General features: G+C 38.4%; 1 protein-coding gene across 2 annotated transcripts in view; it reads left to right on the top strand.

The window, feature by feature from the left end:
• The window catches only part of LOC116293413 (uncharacterized), a 63,990-nt gene that overhangs the window by 8,544 nt on the left and 39,985 nt on the right, over positions 1 to 15,461 (top strand). Inside the window, exons 11-29 of one of the 2 annotated variants that reach the window (XM_089036491.1) lie at positions 459 to 566; positions 803 to 1,015; positions 1,881 to 2,072; positions 2,296 to 2,352; positions 2,436 to 2,740; positions 3,142 to 3,679; positions 4,220 to 4,457; positions 5,201 to 5,247; positions 5,656 to 6,492; positions 7,448 to 7,565; positions 8,074 to 8,223; positions 8,821 to 8,867; positions 9,365 to 9,575; positions 10,257 to 10,394; positions 10,787 to 11,099; positions 11,668 to 11,911; positions 12,505 to 12,711; positions 12,931 to 13,309; positions 13,620 to 15,386. In XM_089036491.1, coding sequence (XP_088892617.1) covers positions 459 to 566; positions 803 to 1,015; positions 1,881 to 2,072; positions 2,296 to 2,352; positions 2,436 to 2,740; positions 3,142 to 3,679; positions 4,220 to 4,457; positions 5,201 to 5,247; positions 5,656 to 6,492; positions 7,448 to 7,565; positions 8,074 to 8,223; positions 8,821 to 8,867; positions 9,365 to 9,575; positions 10,257 to 10,394; positions 10,787 to 11,099; positions 11,668 to 11,911; positions 12,505 to 12,711; positions 12,931 to 13,309; positions 13,620 to 15,386 — 6,109 coding nt within the window. The remainder of the gene's footprint in view (positions 1 to 458; positions 567 to 802; positions 1,016 to 1,880; positions 2,073 to 2,295; positions 2,353 to 2,435; positions 2,741 to 3,141; positions 3,680 to 4,219; positions 4,458 to 5,200; positions 5,248 to 5,655; positions 6,493 to 7,447; positions 7,566 to 8,073; positions 8,224 to 8,820; positions 8,868 to 9,364; positions 9,576 to 10,256; positions 10,395 to 10,786; positions 11,100 to 11,667; positions 11,912 to 12,504; positions 12,712 to 12,930; positions 13,310 to 13,619; positions 15,387 to 15,461) is intronic. The other variant, XM_089036492.1, reaches the window with a different exon arrangement.

Genomic DNA, 15,461 nt, shown 5'->3' with positions numbered 1-15,461 from the left:
AAGTAATAACATTTATTATTATTATTGTTATTATCATTATTATTATTAAATTTTATTTTTTATTTTTATTAATAATAATACTAATAATTTTATTATTATTATTAATGTTATTGTTATTATTATTATAAATGCATATCAAGGAAACGTACATCATGATAAGTAGCTGGTCCAAGAATTACATTGAGGATTGCCTTCAAATTGTTTATCGATTCCCTGACAGCCTCTGGGCTTGTCAAAGTCGAATCGGCATTTAGCGCGTTAATTTTTGTGGAGGGAGGAAAATCAATGTACCTCGATTCAAGGGAAAGACATAGCATGTTATACTCACATGTGATGTCGAGTCAGGGAATAGAATTCTAGACCCTATAGGCGAGAAGCGAGTGCACAACTGCTACGCCATCCTTGATTTCTGTAGGCTTCTTATTCCTTATATGCATTACGAATGTCATTCTTTGCAGGTAAATGTGCTCACGATCCTGGCAATAGAGGAGACTGCAAGCTAAATGCGACCGATATGGTGTACGAGACAATATGTATCCCAGGATATTCTGGCGATGGATGTACCGGTAAGTTGTATTTAGGAAACCTTGACGGATAAAGGGATTTTATGCAGGCCACTAGGAGGGAGGAGGGGGGGAGCGATAGGGATTCAATGGTAAAACAAAATGGTGTCACAAAAGTTTTCACTGGTAAAGTTATTAAGCTTTTTTTCCTTATCCCGGCCTCCCCGGCCTCCTCTCCACAGGGCATCATAAAACACAATGACAAAATTGATTTTGACTTTTTTATATATTCTCCTTAGTTAAGTCAAGATGTAACATGAACGTCCAGCCTGGCTACAGCAAGTTGATTGTCGATAAGATTCTTACAACTGCTGGCCAAAACGTCAACAACTTGGATTGGACTGGAAACAGTGATTCTACATCCACATGTTTAGCCTTCTTGAAAACGCTCAGGAATGCGTGTAACGGAACATCACTGACCTTGAACCAAAACATTTGCGAGGCAAACTGCAGTAAGTCATCAAATAACAATTGAAAATATTTATTATGAGTGGGAAAACATTATAATATAGAACGGAAATTTGTTGACATTTTGCGCCCAGGTGCATATCTTAGTAGCATATCGCCTGAAGGCTCGTGTAAGTAGAAGCGACGTGTGAGATATTACATATAGTATGTCACTCAAAAAACATTGCATAACTAGTATTTGCCATGTCCTTAATTAAGCGACTCACTAAAGAAAGGGATTCACAAAGGGTAAAGTTCAGCGGAGATAGCTAAGATGTCATGAGTGAGTTCATTAAGTTCTCACAAATGAGATAGGACTAACCAACTAACACATTCGTCAAAAATAAGATACGAAATGACGATGACGATGACGATGACGATGACGATGACGATGACGATGACGACGATGACGATGACGATGACGATGACGATGATGATGGCGATGACAAAAAAGACGATGACGATGACGATGACGATGACGATGACGATGACGATGACGATGACGATGACGATGACGATGACGATGACGATGACGATGACGATGACGATGACGATGACGATGACGATGACGATGACGATGACAAAAAGACGATGACGATGACGGTGACGGTGACGGTGACGGTGACGGTGACGGTGACGGTGACGATGACGGTGACGGTGACGATGACGGTGACGGTGACGATGACGGTGACGGTGACGGTGACGGTGACGGTGACGGTGACGGTGACGGTGACGGTGACGGTGACGGTGACGATAACGATGACGATGACGGTGACGGTGACGATGACGATGACGATGATGATGATAATTAGATACAATTACAAAATGCAATTACAAGATACAATTTTGTTTATTATTAATTTTCCACAGTTCCTGCACAAACGGGTAAAGTTTGCGACAGGCTATGGAATCCAGCAAAATACAACTATGGGAGCGAATATTTTGTGAGCAAATGGTATCATGATTCAACCACTAAGTCCTGCAAAACCTTTGACTTCCTTGGATGTTATGCCAACGATAACAGCTTCAATAGTGAAAGCGAGTGCCGGGCATCGTGTGTGGGTATGTATGTCAACCCTTAGCTTACTTGTGATATTCTACTGATGATAATAATGATGATGATGCCATCGAAGATACTACTGCTACAGCTATTGTTGTTGGTAATGTTGAATGCTGGGTTGATGAATGGGTGATTATCACGATAAGTAAAGGAATTTTGGTGGTGAAGTGTACTGTTATCATTTCAAACCTTCATTTTCAAAAAAATTTTTTTTTTAATCAACAGAACCTGTTGCAACAAGTCCCCCACCACCTCCAACCTACCATCCTACTACACCTGACGGTAAGATTATGACTTTAATCAGTGGACGTGACAATGATGTCAGGTAATCAATAATGATATATATATATATATATTTTTGATAGAACCTGGTCTTTGTGTGGCACATGGTAGAGCGCACTTCAGTACGTTTGACCATACAGATTACGCTTTCTATGGCATTTGTTCGTACCTTCTTCTCTACATCAATGATCCTAACATCAACTTCCAAGTTATCCTTGACAACGATCCATCGTGCGACATAAACAGCAAATGCAAAAAGACAGTCAAGATTGATGTGGCGGGTAAAATCATCGAACTTTTGCCCAAAGTAGGCAACACTCAAATTGTAAAAATTAACAAGAACATCGTCAAACTTCCATACAAGCAGGAAATGCCAAGTATCAGAGAGGTAGGGTAATATTTGAATACTTTTTGACTCCATTTATAATTCTTGCTCATTTAGACACGATGTTGTCGCTAATCACAACCGCAAGTACAGCATAGTTAGCTCAGCGGGGGCGAACGGAAAGCACATACGATTATATATCTTACATACCGGCGTTTATCTTACAATTCATATTACGGTATAAATGCAAGGTAGCGGAAATTGAAGTCCCATCTGATTTTTGTCGTCCTAAGTAACATTTTTGAATACAAAGCTCGATTTTTTATAAGTAGGCCATTTTTGTCCTGAAAAAAACTGTTTGGCTGGTTAAAATTTCCAATGATTACCAATCCGGTGGTCATTTTTACTGGACATTTGTCCGACTTGCAGCCTTGTTGATGTATTGTAACTTTATTTTTAAACAGGTTGGCGACCACGTGATTGTGCAAACCAGTGATAATATCTTCATCTATTGGGATGGCTACGAGAACGTCATGATCAAGTTACCAGATTCCTACAAATCGACTGCTGCAGAGCAAAAAATTGCTGTAAAGGGTCTTTGTGGTAACTATGATGGTGACTCATCTAATGATCTTACTGGTTTGGACAACAAGCTTTACACAAAGAAGACCATCAATGATTTTGGAAAGTCATGGCTTCATGACACCTTGTGCACCAAAGAACCCTCGAAGCCACAGACATGTTTCACTTTACCAGGAGAATCGTACGAAGATGCCCTCAACCGAGCAGAGAGAATCTGTGAAACAATTAATTCAGCGCCTTTCCAACCATGCCATCCTAAGCTATCGAGTAAAGAATTCAAGTATATGTGTATCGCAGACGTCTGCGCGTGTAATACTACAGCCCGAAGTGACTGCCCCTGCAATGCGTTGGCGATGTACTCTCGAGCATGCGCATGGAGCCATAATACCACCCTAGCCTGGAGAAGTCCCTCTCTATGCCGTAAGTAGTTAAATGACTTTATTAATTAAACCAATGTCCACTTACCTAACGAGATATCATTAAAAAAGTCATCTTTTTTAAAACCCCTTTTTCAAAAAAAAAAAAAAAAAAAAAAAAGAAAAGAAAAGAAGAAAAAGGTAAAATCCAGCTTTCGGATATAATGTAATAGACTCGTTTTATTAAGAGTAAATGGTTTTGAACCCAGGTGTTGAAGTTTGTTGTGAAGTGTGATCGTCCGGGTGAGTGTATTCTTGAGAAAGACTGTTACTGTTATAATGACTGTCGTTTCGACAATCTGAGCGAAAGTCATCTTCAGAAACAGAAACAGAAATAAAACAAAAAAAACTCATTTACTCTATGGTCTCTTCCACTGTGGTATCGCGTAATCATTATATTTCTTTAAATATATAGCAAAACTGATCATAATTGCTACTATGCTTGTTACTATAGAAGGCATATTTGCGAATGATGGCGTTATTATCCATCTGTCTTTGTTTAAACTCAAACAATAATGCCATATGTTTTGGTCTCATTTTTTAGCTGTCACATGTCCAACGGGTATGGTGCACAGCGAGTGCGGATCGGCTTGCCCATTGGAATGCACCAACTTGAACAATGACCCCTCAAAATGCCAATCCAAATGTCTGGATGGTTGTCATTGTCCTACTGGAGAATACTTCGATAATGGAAAATGTGTTGCTAAAAGCAAGTGTTCCTGTCACCATTCAAACATCCGTTATCCACACGGTTCTATCCGTCAAAGTGAATGCGAAAACTGGTAAGAGATGAATAATCTATACAGCAGAGTAGTAAGTAATGTAAGGATGATGGCGACCCATCCCCACTTCCGTCACCCTTCTGGCTCCTGATTGGGTGATCCATCACCCCATTTACTTCCGTTTCCGGTGATTTGCCATGGCAACGTGAATATATGAATATTTAATTTGTGCATAAATTAAAGTGACCCTATACATAGACATTACTTACTACTCAGCAGTCTATTTCGCTTCAATTGAAGCCATTCATAGTTCCGACTCAGACAACAGCAAACCAATCACCGCTGCAGCAATTTTCTCAGTGGAACTGAAATCTTGTCTCACAAACGACTACACAGTTTTAAAGAGTACTAAACTTTAAAAGAGTTTTAAAAAGGATTCCGAGATCAGTATTCGAGCAAATTTGTTTAGCTTTTGGGACATGTCAACGGTGTCTAAGGGGAGTCGGAACTATAAAATGATAAGTATTAATAAAATAACCTAAAATTTCAGATCATTTTAACGATAAATAGTATAAAATCATTTTACAAAGTTACTAGTTATTCAAAGGGGCTCATTTGATGTACGTATTATAGGCCTAACGGCCCTGGTTCGTGTATTCAAAACCTCGGAAACAGCCTTCCCTATCCGACCTTTAGGCCCGTAAACAACTCCTATTTATCATGAAAAAAACTCATTTCTAAACAACACAGCAATATGTTAAGCTTCCCCAGTTCTTGACAGTTTATTTATTTTTATTTCATAGTACTTGTAACGGTGGACAATGGAATTGTCAAAAGATTCCTTGTAAAGGTTTGTATATTATAGAGAAAAAAATATATTAAAAAAAAAACTAATGGAAGATGACAAATCTTCTCGTATTCATATTCCTTATCATAAAAAAAGTATACTTATTATATAGCTACAGTGAAGCTGTTTTTTACAATCCTCAGAAGTATAACAGCAGTAAGACAACTGATTTATATAGTTTGTTTTTAGATTCGATTGCTCTACTACTTATTGTTTTAGTTTTAGTCTAATCCTCGACGTTTTTATGACTGAGAAAAAGCAGTGAAAATACAACTCTACTGCTATTTATCTTTGTATTACTAACATGCAAAAAGTACGTCTTGTTTTGTTCTAGTTTGTTTATTAACTTTAGGTTTAATGAGAGTGTCATTCCCCGAATGTACTCATGTTTATTTGATGTTTTTATCATAGGAACTTGTTCTGTTCTTGGAGATCCACACATTAATACCTTTGATGGCAGGTCATACAATATGCATGGCAGGTGTGCATATGTCTTGTCTGAACACTGTCACTACAGCGCCGCAGAAACCAAGAAATTTTCTATCGTTTTGAAAACCGTCAACTGTCAGTCTGATGCTGCCTGCTCTCGCCAGCTCATCATAAACATTACTGGTGCAGCGCTTATTACATTGGGTAGTACAAAGAGTGGTAACAATTTCTTGCCAACAATTACAGTCGAAAATGGTAACCCCAAAACGTACTACTCCAAACTGGTTGACATCGAACATGTTGGCCAGCAGACCGTGCAAGTACATGCAGTTATCGGGTTCATGTTGACCTGGACCGGTTACAATGCTTATCTGACAGTTAAACCTGGTCTTGAGGGTCAGACTTGTGGTCTTTGCGGAACCTTTAACCACAATGCCGGAGATGACTTCCACACACGTGATGGAGACACAGAAGTCACAGCTATTGCTTTCTCCAAGGAATGGATGTTGCCTGACAGCGCACAAGTTGATCCAAACTGCCACAGAACCAACTGGGCAAACCTCGACAACCCGTGCAGTTTGTACAGCAGCTATCGAACATATGCCAATGACAGCTGTAGCCACATTAACGACGTAAACGGCATCTTCAAGCACTGCCACCGTTACATTCCACCAAATGATTACTTTCAAAAGTGTTTGGGTGATGGTTGCAAGTGCAAGGATTGTCTCTGTGAAGTCGTCTCCGCATATGCCAGAGCTTGTGCCGAGAAGAACATCATTGTTAACGGATGGAGAAATATAATCACTGACTGTGCTTCCAGTAAGTGAAGCGGTTTTGATTTTTACACCTTAAATTAATAATTAGGCTTAGGTCAAAGCAGCTTTGATTTAGTCAGCATGGGTTTTGATACCCGGCTCCCACCCCTTGAAAATGTAATCTCCAAATATCGTCAGAAATGGAGGTCGATTTGCAGAAACAATTGAACTGTCTGTTTTGTCTGCTATTCCGGCATAGCTATTTATAAACATAGTCACTACAGACACACAGTATGATCGAGTATTTGAACAAGCACATGAGGGATGGATGGGTTAGTTTGCCGCTTTCCACAACCAAATCTAATGAAGTATTTATCACTGAATAGTCCCTTTCACAGTTCCCTGCGTCATCTTGAAAAGCAGCCGTGCCTTTGCATCGAGTCGAGACGAACGGTGAGCTTGCAATGATAGACACCTTGGACAATTATTCACATGTCTCTATCATTGCAAGCTCACCGTTCGTCTCTATTCGATGCAAAGGCACGGCTACCATTCAAGATAGCACATGGAACTTTGAAGAGGACCGTTAACTAACTCACGATGTCATGCGTCGTGTTTTGTGTTATCTTGATTACAGACTCATTTGCTCAGGCTAAGCCTCGAATCAGTGTCTAAATATTCACAAATACCAACGGTAAAGTAAAAAATACACAAGTTCAACAATACGAACACTTTGAAACTTGACGGACCTTGACTGGAACACGTAAATATTCTTCACAAAATCGAGGCTTAGCCTGAGTAAATGAGTCTGTAATCAAGAAACACAGCGGTAATTTGGAACTCGAAAAGGGTCTATTCGCACCCTAACCCCTTTAACGTGATAAAGAGTGCTCATCATAGCAGGGATGTTATCACCTCATAGTTTATATATCATAGCTATTGTTTCAGTTGAACGCCCAATGATGCAAAACCAATGAATGAGTGTTCTATATTGATTTTCTGAATTAATTTTTCTGCAGAATTTAAGTGCGAAGCAGGAAAAGTTCTCAAACAGTGTAATAAAGATCCAGCCACCAATCAACCTATTTGCCCTCTGACATGTAACGACTTGTCAAAGGTTTCTCAGACCTGCAGCAGGTAATAATGAATAAATGTTCCCTCAAATAGGTTTTAACGTTAAGAGTCATGGTCGTGTCAAGGGGTCAAAACCCCAAAAGGAAACTGCGAAAATTTGTATTTTTTTAGAATTTAGAAAAGCAACAATAGTCAATTATTTGTATATATTATAGAATAAACACTGGCTTATAAAATGTTTGAAAGCCAGAGCTGTATATTCAGCTGCAGATTAAAATTACTCCAAATTCTTGTTGTTCAAGCTATGACGTGAAAGTGAACTAGGGCAATTGATTTCAAAGAAGTTTGCTAAACTATGAAATGATACAAAATCAAAAAAAGGAAACACTAACCAATTAATTCTCACGAGATTAAAATGTTTCGCAATAGATCTATTTAACGATCAATGGCTCAAATGTCCCTTATTTACTTTATCCCATTTGATTTCAGTCTTTTGACCTAAAGTTTAGTTTTACTAAATATTTAGTATATTATAGTATTCTATATATAACAAATAATTATTTTTCCCCAGCCGCGGATGCGTTGAGGCATGCTACTGTTCCACGCCAGGCCATTACTTGAACAACGAGCACAAATGTGTCCCTAAGACTGAATGTCCATGCTACCATAACGACAAGGTGTACAGATATCAAGAAGTACGCAAAGAGGGTTGCAATAACTGGTAAGAGATTTTAATAGTATCCTTCGATGGCACGTCGTCGCGGCCTCTCGGGAGAGCGTTATTCTCATTAGCATCCATTGTTAACAGCACCAAGATGGCCGCCATGTTTTTGTCTTTTGACTCTTGGGAATGCTTGCAACCCATCAATACTAAGAAAATATTGGCGTTTAAGTTGCGGTTATTGCGTTTTCTTTGAAAGTCAAAAACTTTTTGATAAGACTTCCCAATTAATAAGATTGTCATAAATATTGTTTTTGATTACTCGAAGTGAGCGCTTTATGAGATAAATTCCTTGTCGCGCTTCTTCTGACACCGTGTATGCTGCCAATACTGTTCAGTGCTATACAACTATACACGTCAAGCGAGCGCTTACTATTTCTTCAATATAAAGCTGTTTGACTTCACGGCTTTGGTGCAAGAAAGCTACTGCGGACACTGTCTGCAGATGACTTTAGAATGGATCAAGAAAAGGTCGAGAAACGCTCTCGAAAATTATCCCAGAATATACGTGCTAAAATACGTACATGTTCAAATTTTTACTTTTGTCTTAAATATCATTAATTAGCATTAAATTCGATCGTGGTTTTAATTTTACAGCACTTGTGTTGGTGGCTCCTTCGAGTGCACAAACGTCAACTGTGAATGTAAGTCAAAGCATGCCAGATTTCTAGTTTTATAGGAACGTCCCAATTTCAACCATGCCAGATTTCTAGTTTTATAGGAAAACCCCAATTTCAACCATACCAGATTTCTAGTTATATAGGAAAACCCCAATTTCAACCAAGCCAGATTTCTAGTTTTATAAAAAAAAAACAATTTCAACCATGCCAGATTTCTAGTTTTATATGAAAACCCCAATTTCAACCATGCCAGCTAGTTTTTTTTTTAAAACAGGAAAGACTACTAAAAATTAGTTGAACTCAGTACTGGAAATATTTAAAAAAAACCCCTGTAGATTATATTATTTAGCTTCAAAAACACTTGTCTCACTTTGAAGCATACCAGTCTTTGAAACCATTATTAGTGTCGGCCTTAGGATCGTGAGATCCTGGAACCGACACTCATGACGTATGCGAGCGAAGGAGACTTGATGTATGTTAAGAAAATATTTTGATTAATAGATGAATTGTTTTGGTTGCAGCTATGTGCCAGGCCAAGGGATTGGTCTATAGCGAGTGCGGAAAAACATGCAAAAACCTTAACGAGCCTTCGAATTGCCAAGCTGGTTGCTTTTGTGCTGCTGGACTTGTTATGCACGAGAATGGAACTTGCCTCCCTGTCGATCAATGTCAGTGTACACACAACTCTAAGTTCTTCGACAAAGGAGCTGTATCGCCAATAGACTGTTCAAGGTGCAGTAACATGTCTTCATAAGAATTCATAGAAACAAACAAACAAAATTTACGGTCATCCAACAGACCCACTAAGCATTTTTACGTCATTGGTAAACATTAATACCATGATAAGATTTGATACGCTTAATCCTTTATGTTCCTCTAAAATGGTTAATGGTGACACTAGAGAAAAACGTTTGCCCATGCATGCCTTTCAGCACGTTTTCTAAGAATTTAGAAGAATTTAAGTTAGAAAATAAATGTTCGTTTTCTCCGAGTATACAAAACATTTCGCGAGCATACATTTGTGAGACCAAGGTACTGTATTAATAAAGACAATATGAAATAAGTAGCCTTAAATTTCAAGCATTGACACTACGTTTGGGCATTTTGTGAAGTCCATTAGTCAGCCATGTTTAAAATTGAAATTTACATATTTTTAATTACAATAACATAATTAACAAAAAAAAAAAAAAAAAGATAAAAGACTTTTTTTCGGTAACAACAACGAAGCGGCTGGCCGCCATTTTGGATTATCGCTGGAGGTGATTATCGTGTAATAGTCTGAGTTTCTCGACCAAGCATGCGCAGACGATTTTCACTTGTGTCGTTAATTCTTGTTGTCTTCTGAAACCGTATTCCTTCCCATGCACTACATGAAAACTCAATTTAGATTTGTATTATTGTTGTTCTTATTAGACGCTGTGATGGTAAGAGGAATTGGGCACAAACACCTGGTATCCAATCTCAGCCTGAGTACGAGTGTTCGTCTTTCGGTCAGGGACACATTGAAACATTCGATGGAATGCTCTACAACTTCGACAACGCAGGATGCAGGTTAGTAAAGCTGCCCAGTTGATAGCATTGAAGTTAGGAGTGATAACTAGGGCTGGACCTAAAATTAAATGTAAAGTTCGTATCGGGTTTGGTATAGCAGCCAGTCAAGCACGACTATTCAATTGCATTCATAGCTATTTTTTCTTAGCTATTTTTTCTTTTCTAAGCGGTCAAAATTTCCGTATAAACATATTTAATTTTTGTAATTAATATTTGTTTCAAATTTGCTTCGTTTTTCGAGAAGAAATTAACCATTTTGAAACTTTCCACCTTTGTTGATCAAGATATGGTCTTTCACTTGGTCACGCAATAACTCCTTCCCAACTTCAGGGTACGCTGTTTTCCATAGGCTTTCTTTCATATCAAAATGTATTGTATTGTTTCTGTTTTAGCTACAAAATGGTGGATCATGCAGATTTCGGCTTAGTGGTGAAAAAGAAGAAGTGTGTGAACTCTTTCGAGCTTCAAATGTGCAAGGAAGTCACCATTTCTTTACCAAAAGATAATGTTGAAATAGTTTTAATGCAGAAAACGTTCACCATCAAGCGGAATAATGTACCTTCAACTTACAATCCAGGAGAATATCCGCCTCCTTGTAAACCTGTTATGGAAGGTAACATCGATAGCATCGAAATCTTCCAAGTAGGTCTGTTCCTTATTGTGCGAATCGTTGACAAGATGAATCCAAAGCTCACTAAATTTGAGGTAAGTTTGAGTTCTTTTGATTTGCTTATAAAAATCATACATCTGTGGGCGAGGCTAGCAAAAGACGTCGAATATTTCAATAGCGAAAATGTCACGAAATAAGAATACCATTCCTAGTCAATATTTTTTCACTCTTCTTAAAGATACGCCCCCCCCCCCCCCCCCCCCCCCCACACACACACACAACACCTCAAAAAAGAAAAAAGAATCATGGAGGAAGACAGGATTTTTAGCTACTGTGTGTAGTAATAAAAATTATAGTGCTTTTCACTAGGGTCCTAAAACAATATCAATATAAATATGTAAAAAAAAAAAAAGAATTAAAAAACTATAAATCTATATAGTGATAAGTTGATAAAAATAAAAGAAAAATCTAGTCTAATCTAATTTTTTAAAAAAAAGGATAAATGACCTTAGACCCTAATCCTTAACTTAGTCTTAACACAAGTTAAGAAGTTAAAGAACAAGCTAGAAAAAGAGAAACAAGATACGACTGTTTAACTAGAAGAAATCCGTCTCTTTTCTTATAATAACGACTGTTACTTCTGAACTCTATTCCGTCATTTAGATCAGGTTTGATCAAGGAACTCGAGTCTATGTCACAGCCAATCCAATTTACAAAAATCAGCTCAAGGGTCTTTGTGGAAATTTTGACGGTAGCAAGTCAGGTGAAAGGCTCTCGTCAACTGGGTTCATAGCAAGTTCTGTTCCAGAATTTGTAAACTCGTGGAAGACCGGTGATGATTGTGAAAATTCGAAGCAAATATCGCCTTGTGATTTGTATCCAGACAGATCTGCCTGGGCCCAAAAAGGTAGGAACGTATATTATTATATAATTACCAATGAAATATCTATTTTTATTATATAATTACCAATGAAATATCTATTTTTATTATATAATTACCTATGAAATATCTATTTTTCTCTATTTCGAAAAATTGATATCTTCACACGTGAAAATAACATGTTATTTTCACGTGTGAAGATAACACCATTGCGATGGCTATTCAAAAATACACGGAAAGAATTGCCTGAAAAAGCCAAAACATACTCCATTGATAATTATATAATAAACAGAATATTACATGGGCGCTTGAAGATACGAAATTTATCTTCTCGTGTTGGAAATCTCTCACTCGTTCGCTGCGCTCACTCGTGAGAGATCTTTTCAACACTCGAAGATAAATTTCGTATCTCCGCGCGCCCATGTAATATCCTCTATTTCTTTGATTTTGGAATGGGATTTTTTGTGTGTTCTTCCACCACAAGCTGAGATAAAAAATGGACATTTAATGTTTTTGACAAAAGTAGGAGCATCACGCCAGGCTCTTTAAAATATCTATCAAAGTAAAAACAAAGCATTTGAGGGTCATAAATACTTACTTTTTGTTATTTTTCTCCGAAGGTTGCAATGAGATTCGTAATAATCCTAACTTCACCATATGTCACGACTCGGTGGATCCAGACGAGTACGTCAAAGCTTGTGAATATGAATCCTGTCTTTGTCACGAAGGTGGTGATTGTGCCTGTTTCTGTTCAGCTGTAGCTGCTTATGTTCGGGCCTGTAATCGCTTTGGAATATCGATCACTTGGAGACGTGAAGGATTTTGTGGTAAGTTTTGGTTGTTTCACTTTTTACACTGCTTTAAGTTTAAATATTAATATGTACATCCTATAACTTTCTGGCCGGTCTAGTAAGTTTTTACTTTTTTTTTTAGAATAGGCCGTGGCCATAACTGCATCACAACATTCTTTTTGGCTTGTAGGTTGCTCGTGATATCTATATGGTCTTGAAGAAAATTACTAAACATTTTTTAAATCTTGTTTTTAGAACTTCCTTGTTGCCGTCCTTGTAAAAATACTGGAGGGTATATTGCTAACAATACAATACCACACACGTGCGAACAAAATCCTCAAGACTGTTCGAAAGTAGGAGACCGATGCTGCAGAGGTGCAAGAGTTGAAGGTTGTTCTTGTCCAAATAACACATTCTTCGACGGTAAAAAATGCGTACCACTGAACGAAACTTGTGAGAATCCATGTTCGTCAACAAGTACGATTAGTACCATTAGTAGTACTACCGTTGTCTCTAGCACTTCCCTCACGTCAAGTGTCTCAACAACGATTATCTCCTCGTCAACGATCAGTACCCCAACAATCAGTACAAGTCTTTCCTCGACTATTTCTTCTTCTTCAACGACCATTTCTAGGTAAGTTTTACAACCCAGATTTTTTTATTGTTTCTGTAAAATATCGTCTTTAAGAATTATAAATACGAAAGATGGTAGTCCGTTCAAACGAAAAATGATATTAGTTAGAGGTAAGAAACGTTCGAGGGCATCGAAAAACTTGAAGAGCGTTTGATAATAAGGTAAGAGCGTACAAAAAAAATATCAAATTGTTGAAAATGTAGTAAGTATTGAAAAAGGAAAAGTGGATTTGAATTGGTGGCGACATTATGGCTCAGCCTGATTACAGTAAGTAAACAAATTAATACACATTCCTTTAAATTTGGGTTAGCTCATCCAGTGGAATTGTCTCATCTTCATTCTCACTGATAACACCTTCAAGTTCAACGCCAACCCTCACAACTAGTTTTGGAACAAGCTTCCCTTCAACTAGCTCATCAATGATTACAAGTACGCCAACTACAACAGTTGTTACACCATCGTCTTCAAGTATGTCCAGCGTATGGAGCTATTCGACAAACACTGCCTTAACGTCAAGTAGCCTCCTGACAACTCTGATAACACCTTCAAGTTCGACACCAACCCTCACAACTAGTTTTGGAACAAGCTTCCCTTCAACTAGCTCATCTATGGTTACAAGTACGCCAACTACAACAGTTGTTTCACCATCATCATCAAGTATGTCTAGCGTATGGAGCTATTCGACAAACACTGCCTTAACGTCAAGTAGCCTCCTGACAACACTGATAACACCTTCAAGTTCGACGCCAACCCTCACAACTAGTTTTGGAACAAGCTTCCCTTCAACTAGCTCATCTATGGTTACAAGTACGCCAACTACAACAGTTGTTACACCATCATCATCAAGTATGTCTAGCGTATGGAGCTATTCGACAAACACTGCCTTAACGTCAAGTAGCCTCCTGACAACACTTATAACACCTTCAAGTTCGACGCCAACCCTCACAACTAGTTTTGGAACAAGCTTCCCTTCAACTAGCTCATCTATGGTTACAAGTACGCCAACTACAACAGTTGTTACACCATCGTCTTCAAGTATGTCCAGCGTATGGAGCTATTCGACAAACACTGCCTTAACGTCAAGTAGCCTCCTGACAACACTGATAACACCTTCAAGTTCGACGCCAACCCTCACAACTAGTTTTGGAACAAGCTTCCCTTCAACTAGCTCATCTATGGTTACAAGTACGCCAACTACAACAGTTGTTACACCATCATCATCAAGTATGTCTAGCGTATGGAGCTATTCGACAAACACTGCCTTAACGTCAAGTAGCCTCCTGACAACACTGATAACACCTTCAAGTTCGACGCCAACCCTCACAACTAGTTTTGGAACAAGCTTCCCTTCAACTAGCTCATCTATGGTTACAAGTACGCCAACTACAACAGTTGTTACACCATCGTCTTCAAGTATGTCCAGCGTATGGAGCTATTCGACAAACACTGCCTTAACGTCAAGTAGCCTCCTGACAACACTGATTACACCTTCAAGTTCGACGCCAACCCTCACAACTAGTTTTGGAACAAGCTTCCCTTCAACTAGCTCATCTATGGTTACAAGTACGCCAACTACAACAGTTGTTACACCATCGTCTTCAAGTATGTCTAGCGTATGGAGCTATTCGACAAACACTGCCTTAACGTCAAGTAGCCTCCTGACAACACTTATAACACCTTCAAGTTCGACGCCAACCCTCACAACTAGTTTTGGAACAAGCTTCCCTTCAACTAGCTCATCTATGGTTACAAGTACGCCAACTACAACAGTTGTTACACCATCGTCTTCAAGTATGTCTAGCGTATGGAGCTATTCGACAAACACTGCCTTAACGTCAAGTAGCCTCCTGACAACACTTATAACACCTTCAAGTTCGACACCAACCCTCACAACTAGTTTTGGAACAAGCTTCCCTTCAACTAGCTCATCTATGGTTACAAGTACGCCAACTACAACAGTTGTTACACCATCGTCTTCAAGTATGTCTAGCGTATGGAGCTATTCGACAAACACTGCCTTAACGTCAAGTAGCCTCCTGACAACACTTATAACACCTTCAAGTTCAACATCAATCAGGTAAAAGTCAACCGCGGGAAATGTCTTATTTTTCAATTCAAATTACGTAAGTAAATTACAACGTCTTTCAAAAAC

This window comes from Actinia tenebrosa, unplaced genomic scaffold (assembly GCF_029948245.1).
Source record: "Actinia tenebrosa isolate PJP-AT-01 unplaced genomic scaffold, QUT_ActTen_1.0 PGA_scaffold4__44_contigs__length_22323623, whole genome shotgun sequence".
NCBI lineage: Eukaryota > Metazoa > Cnidaria > Anthozoa > Actiniaria > Actiniidae > Actinia > Actinia tenebrosa.
The sequence above is the reverse complement of the archived record's forward strand: the minus strand, read 5'-3'. Positions and strand labels throughout refer to the sequence as shown.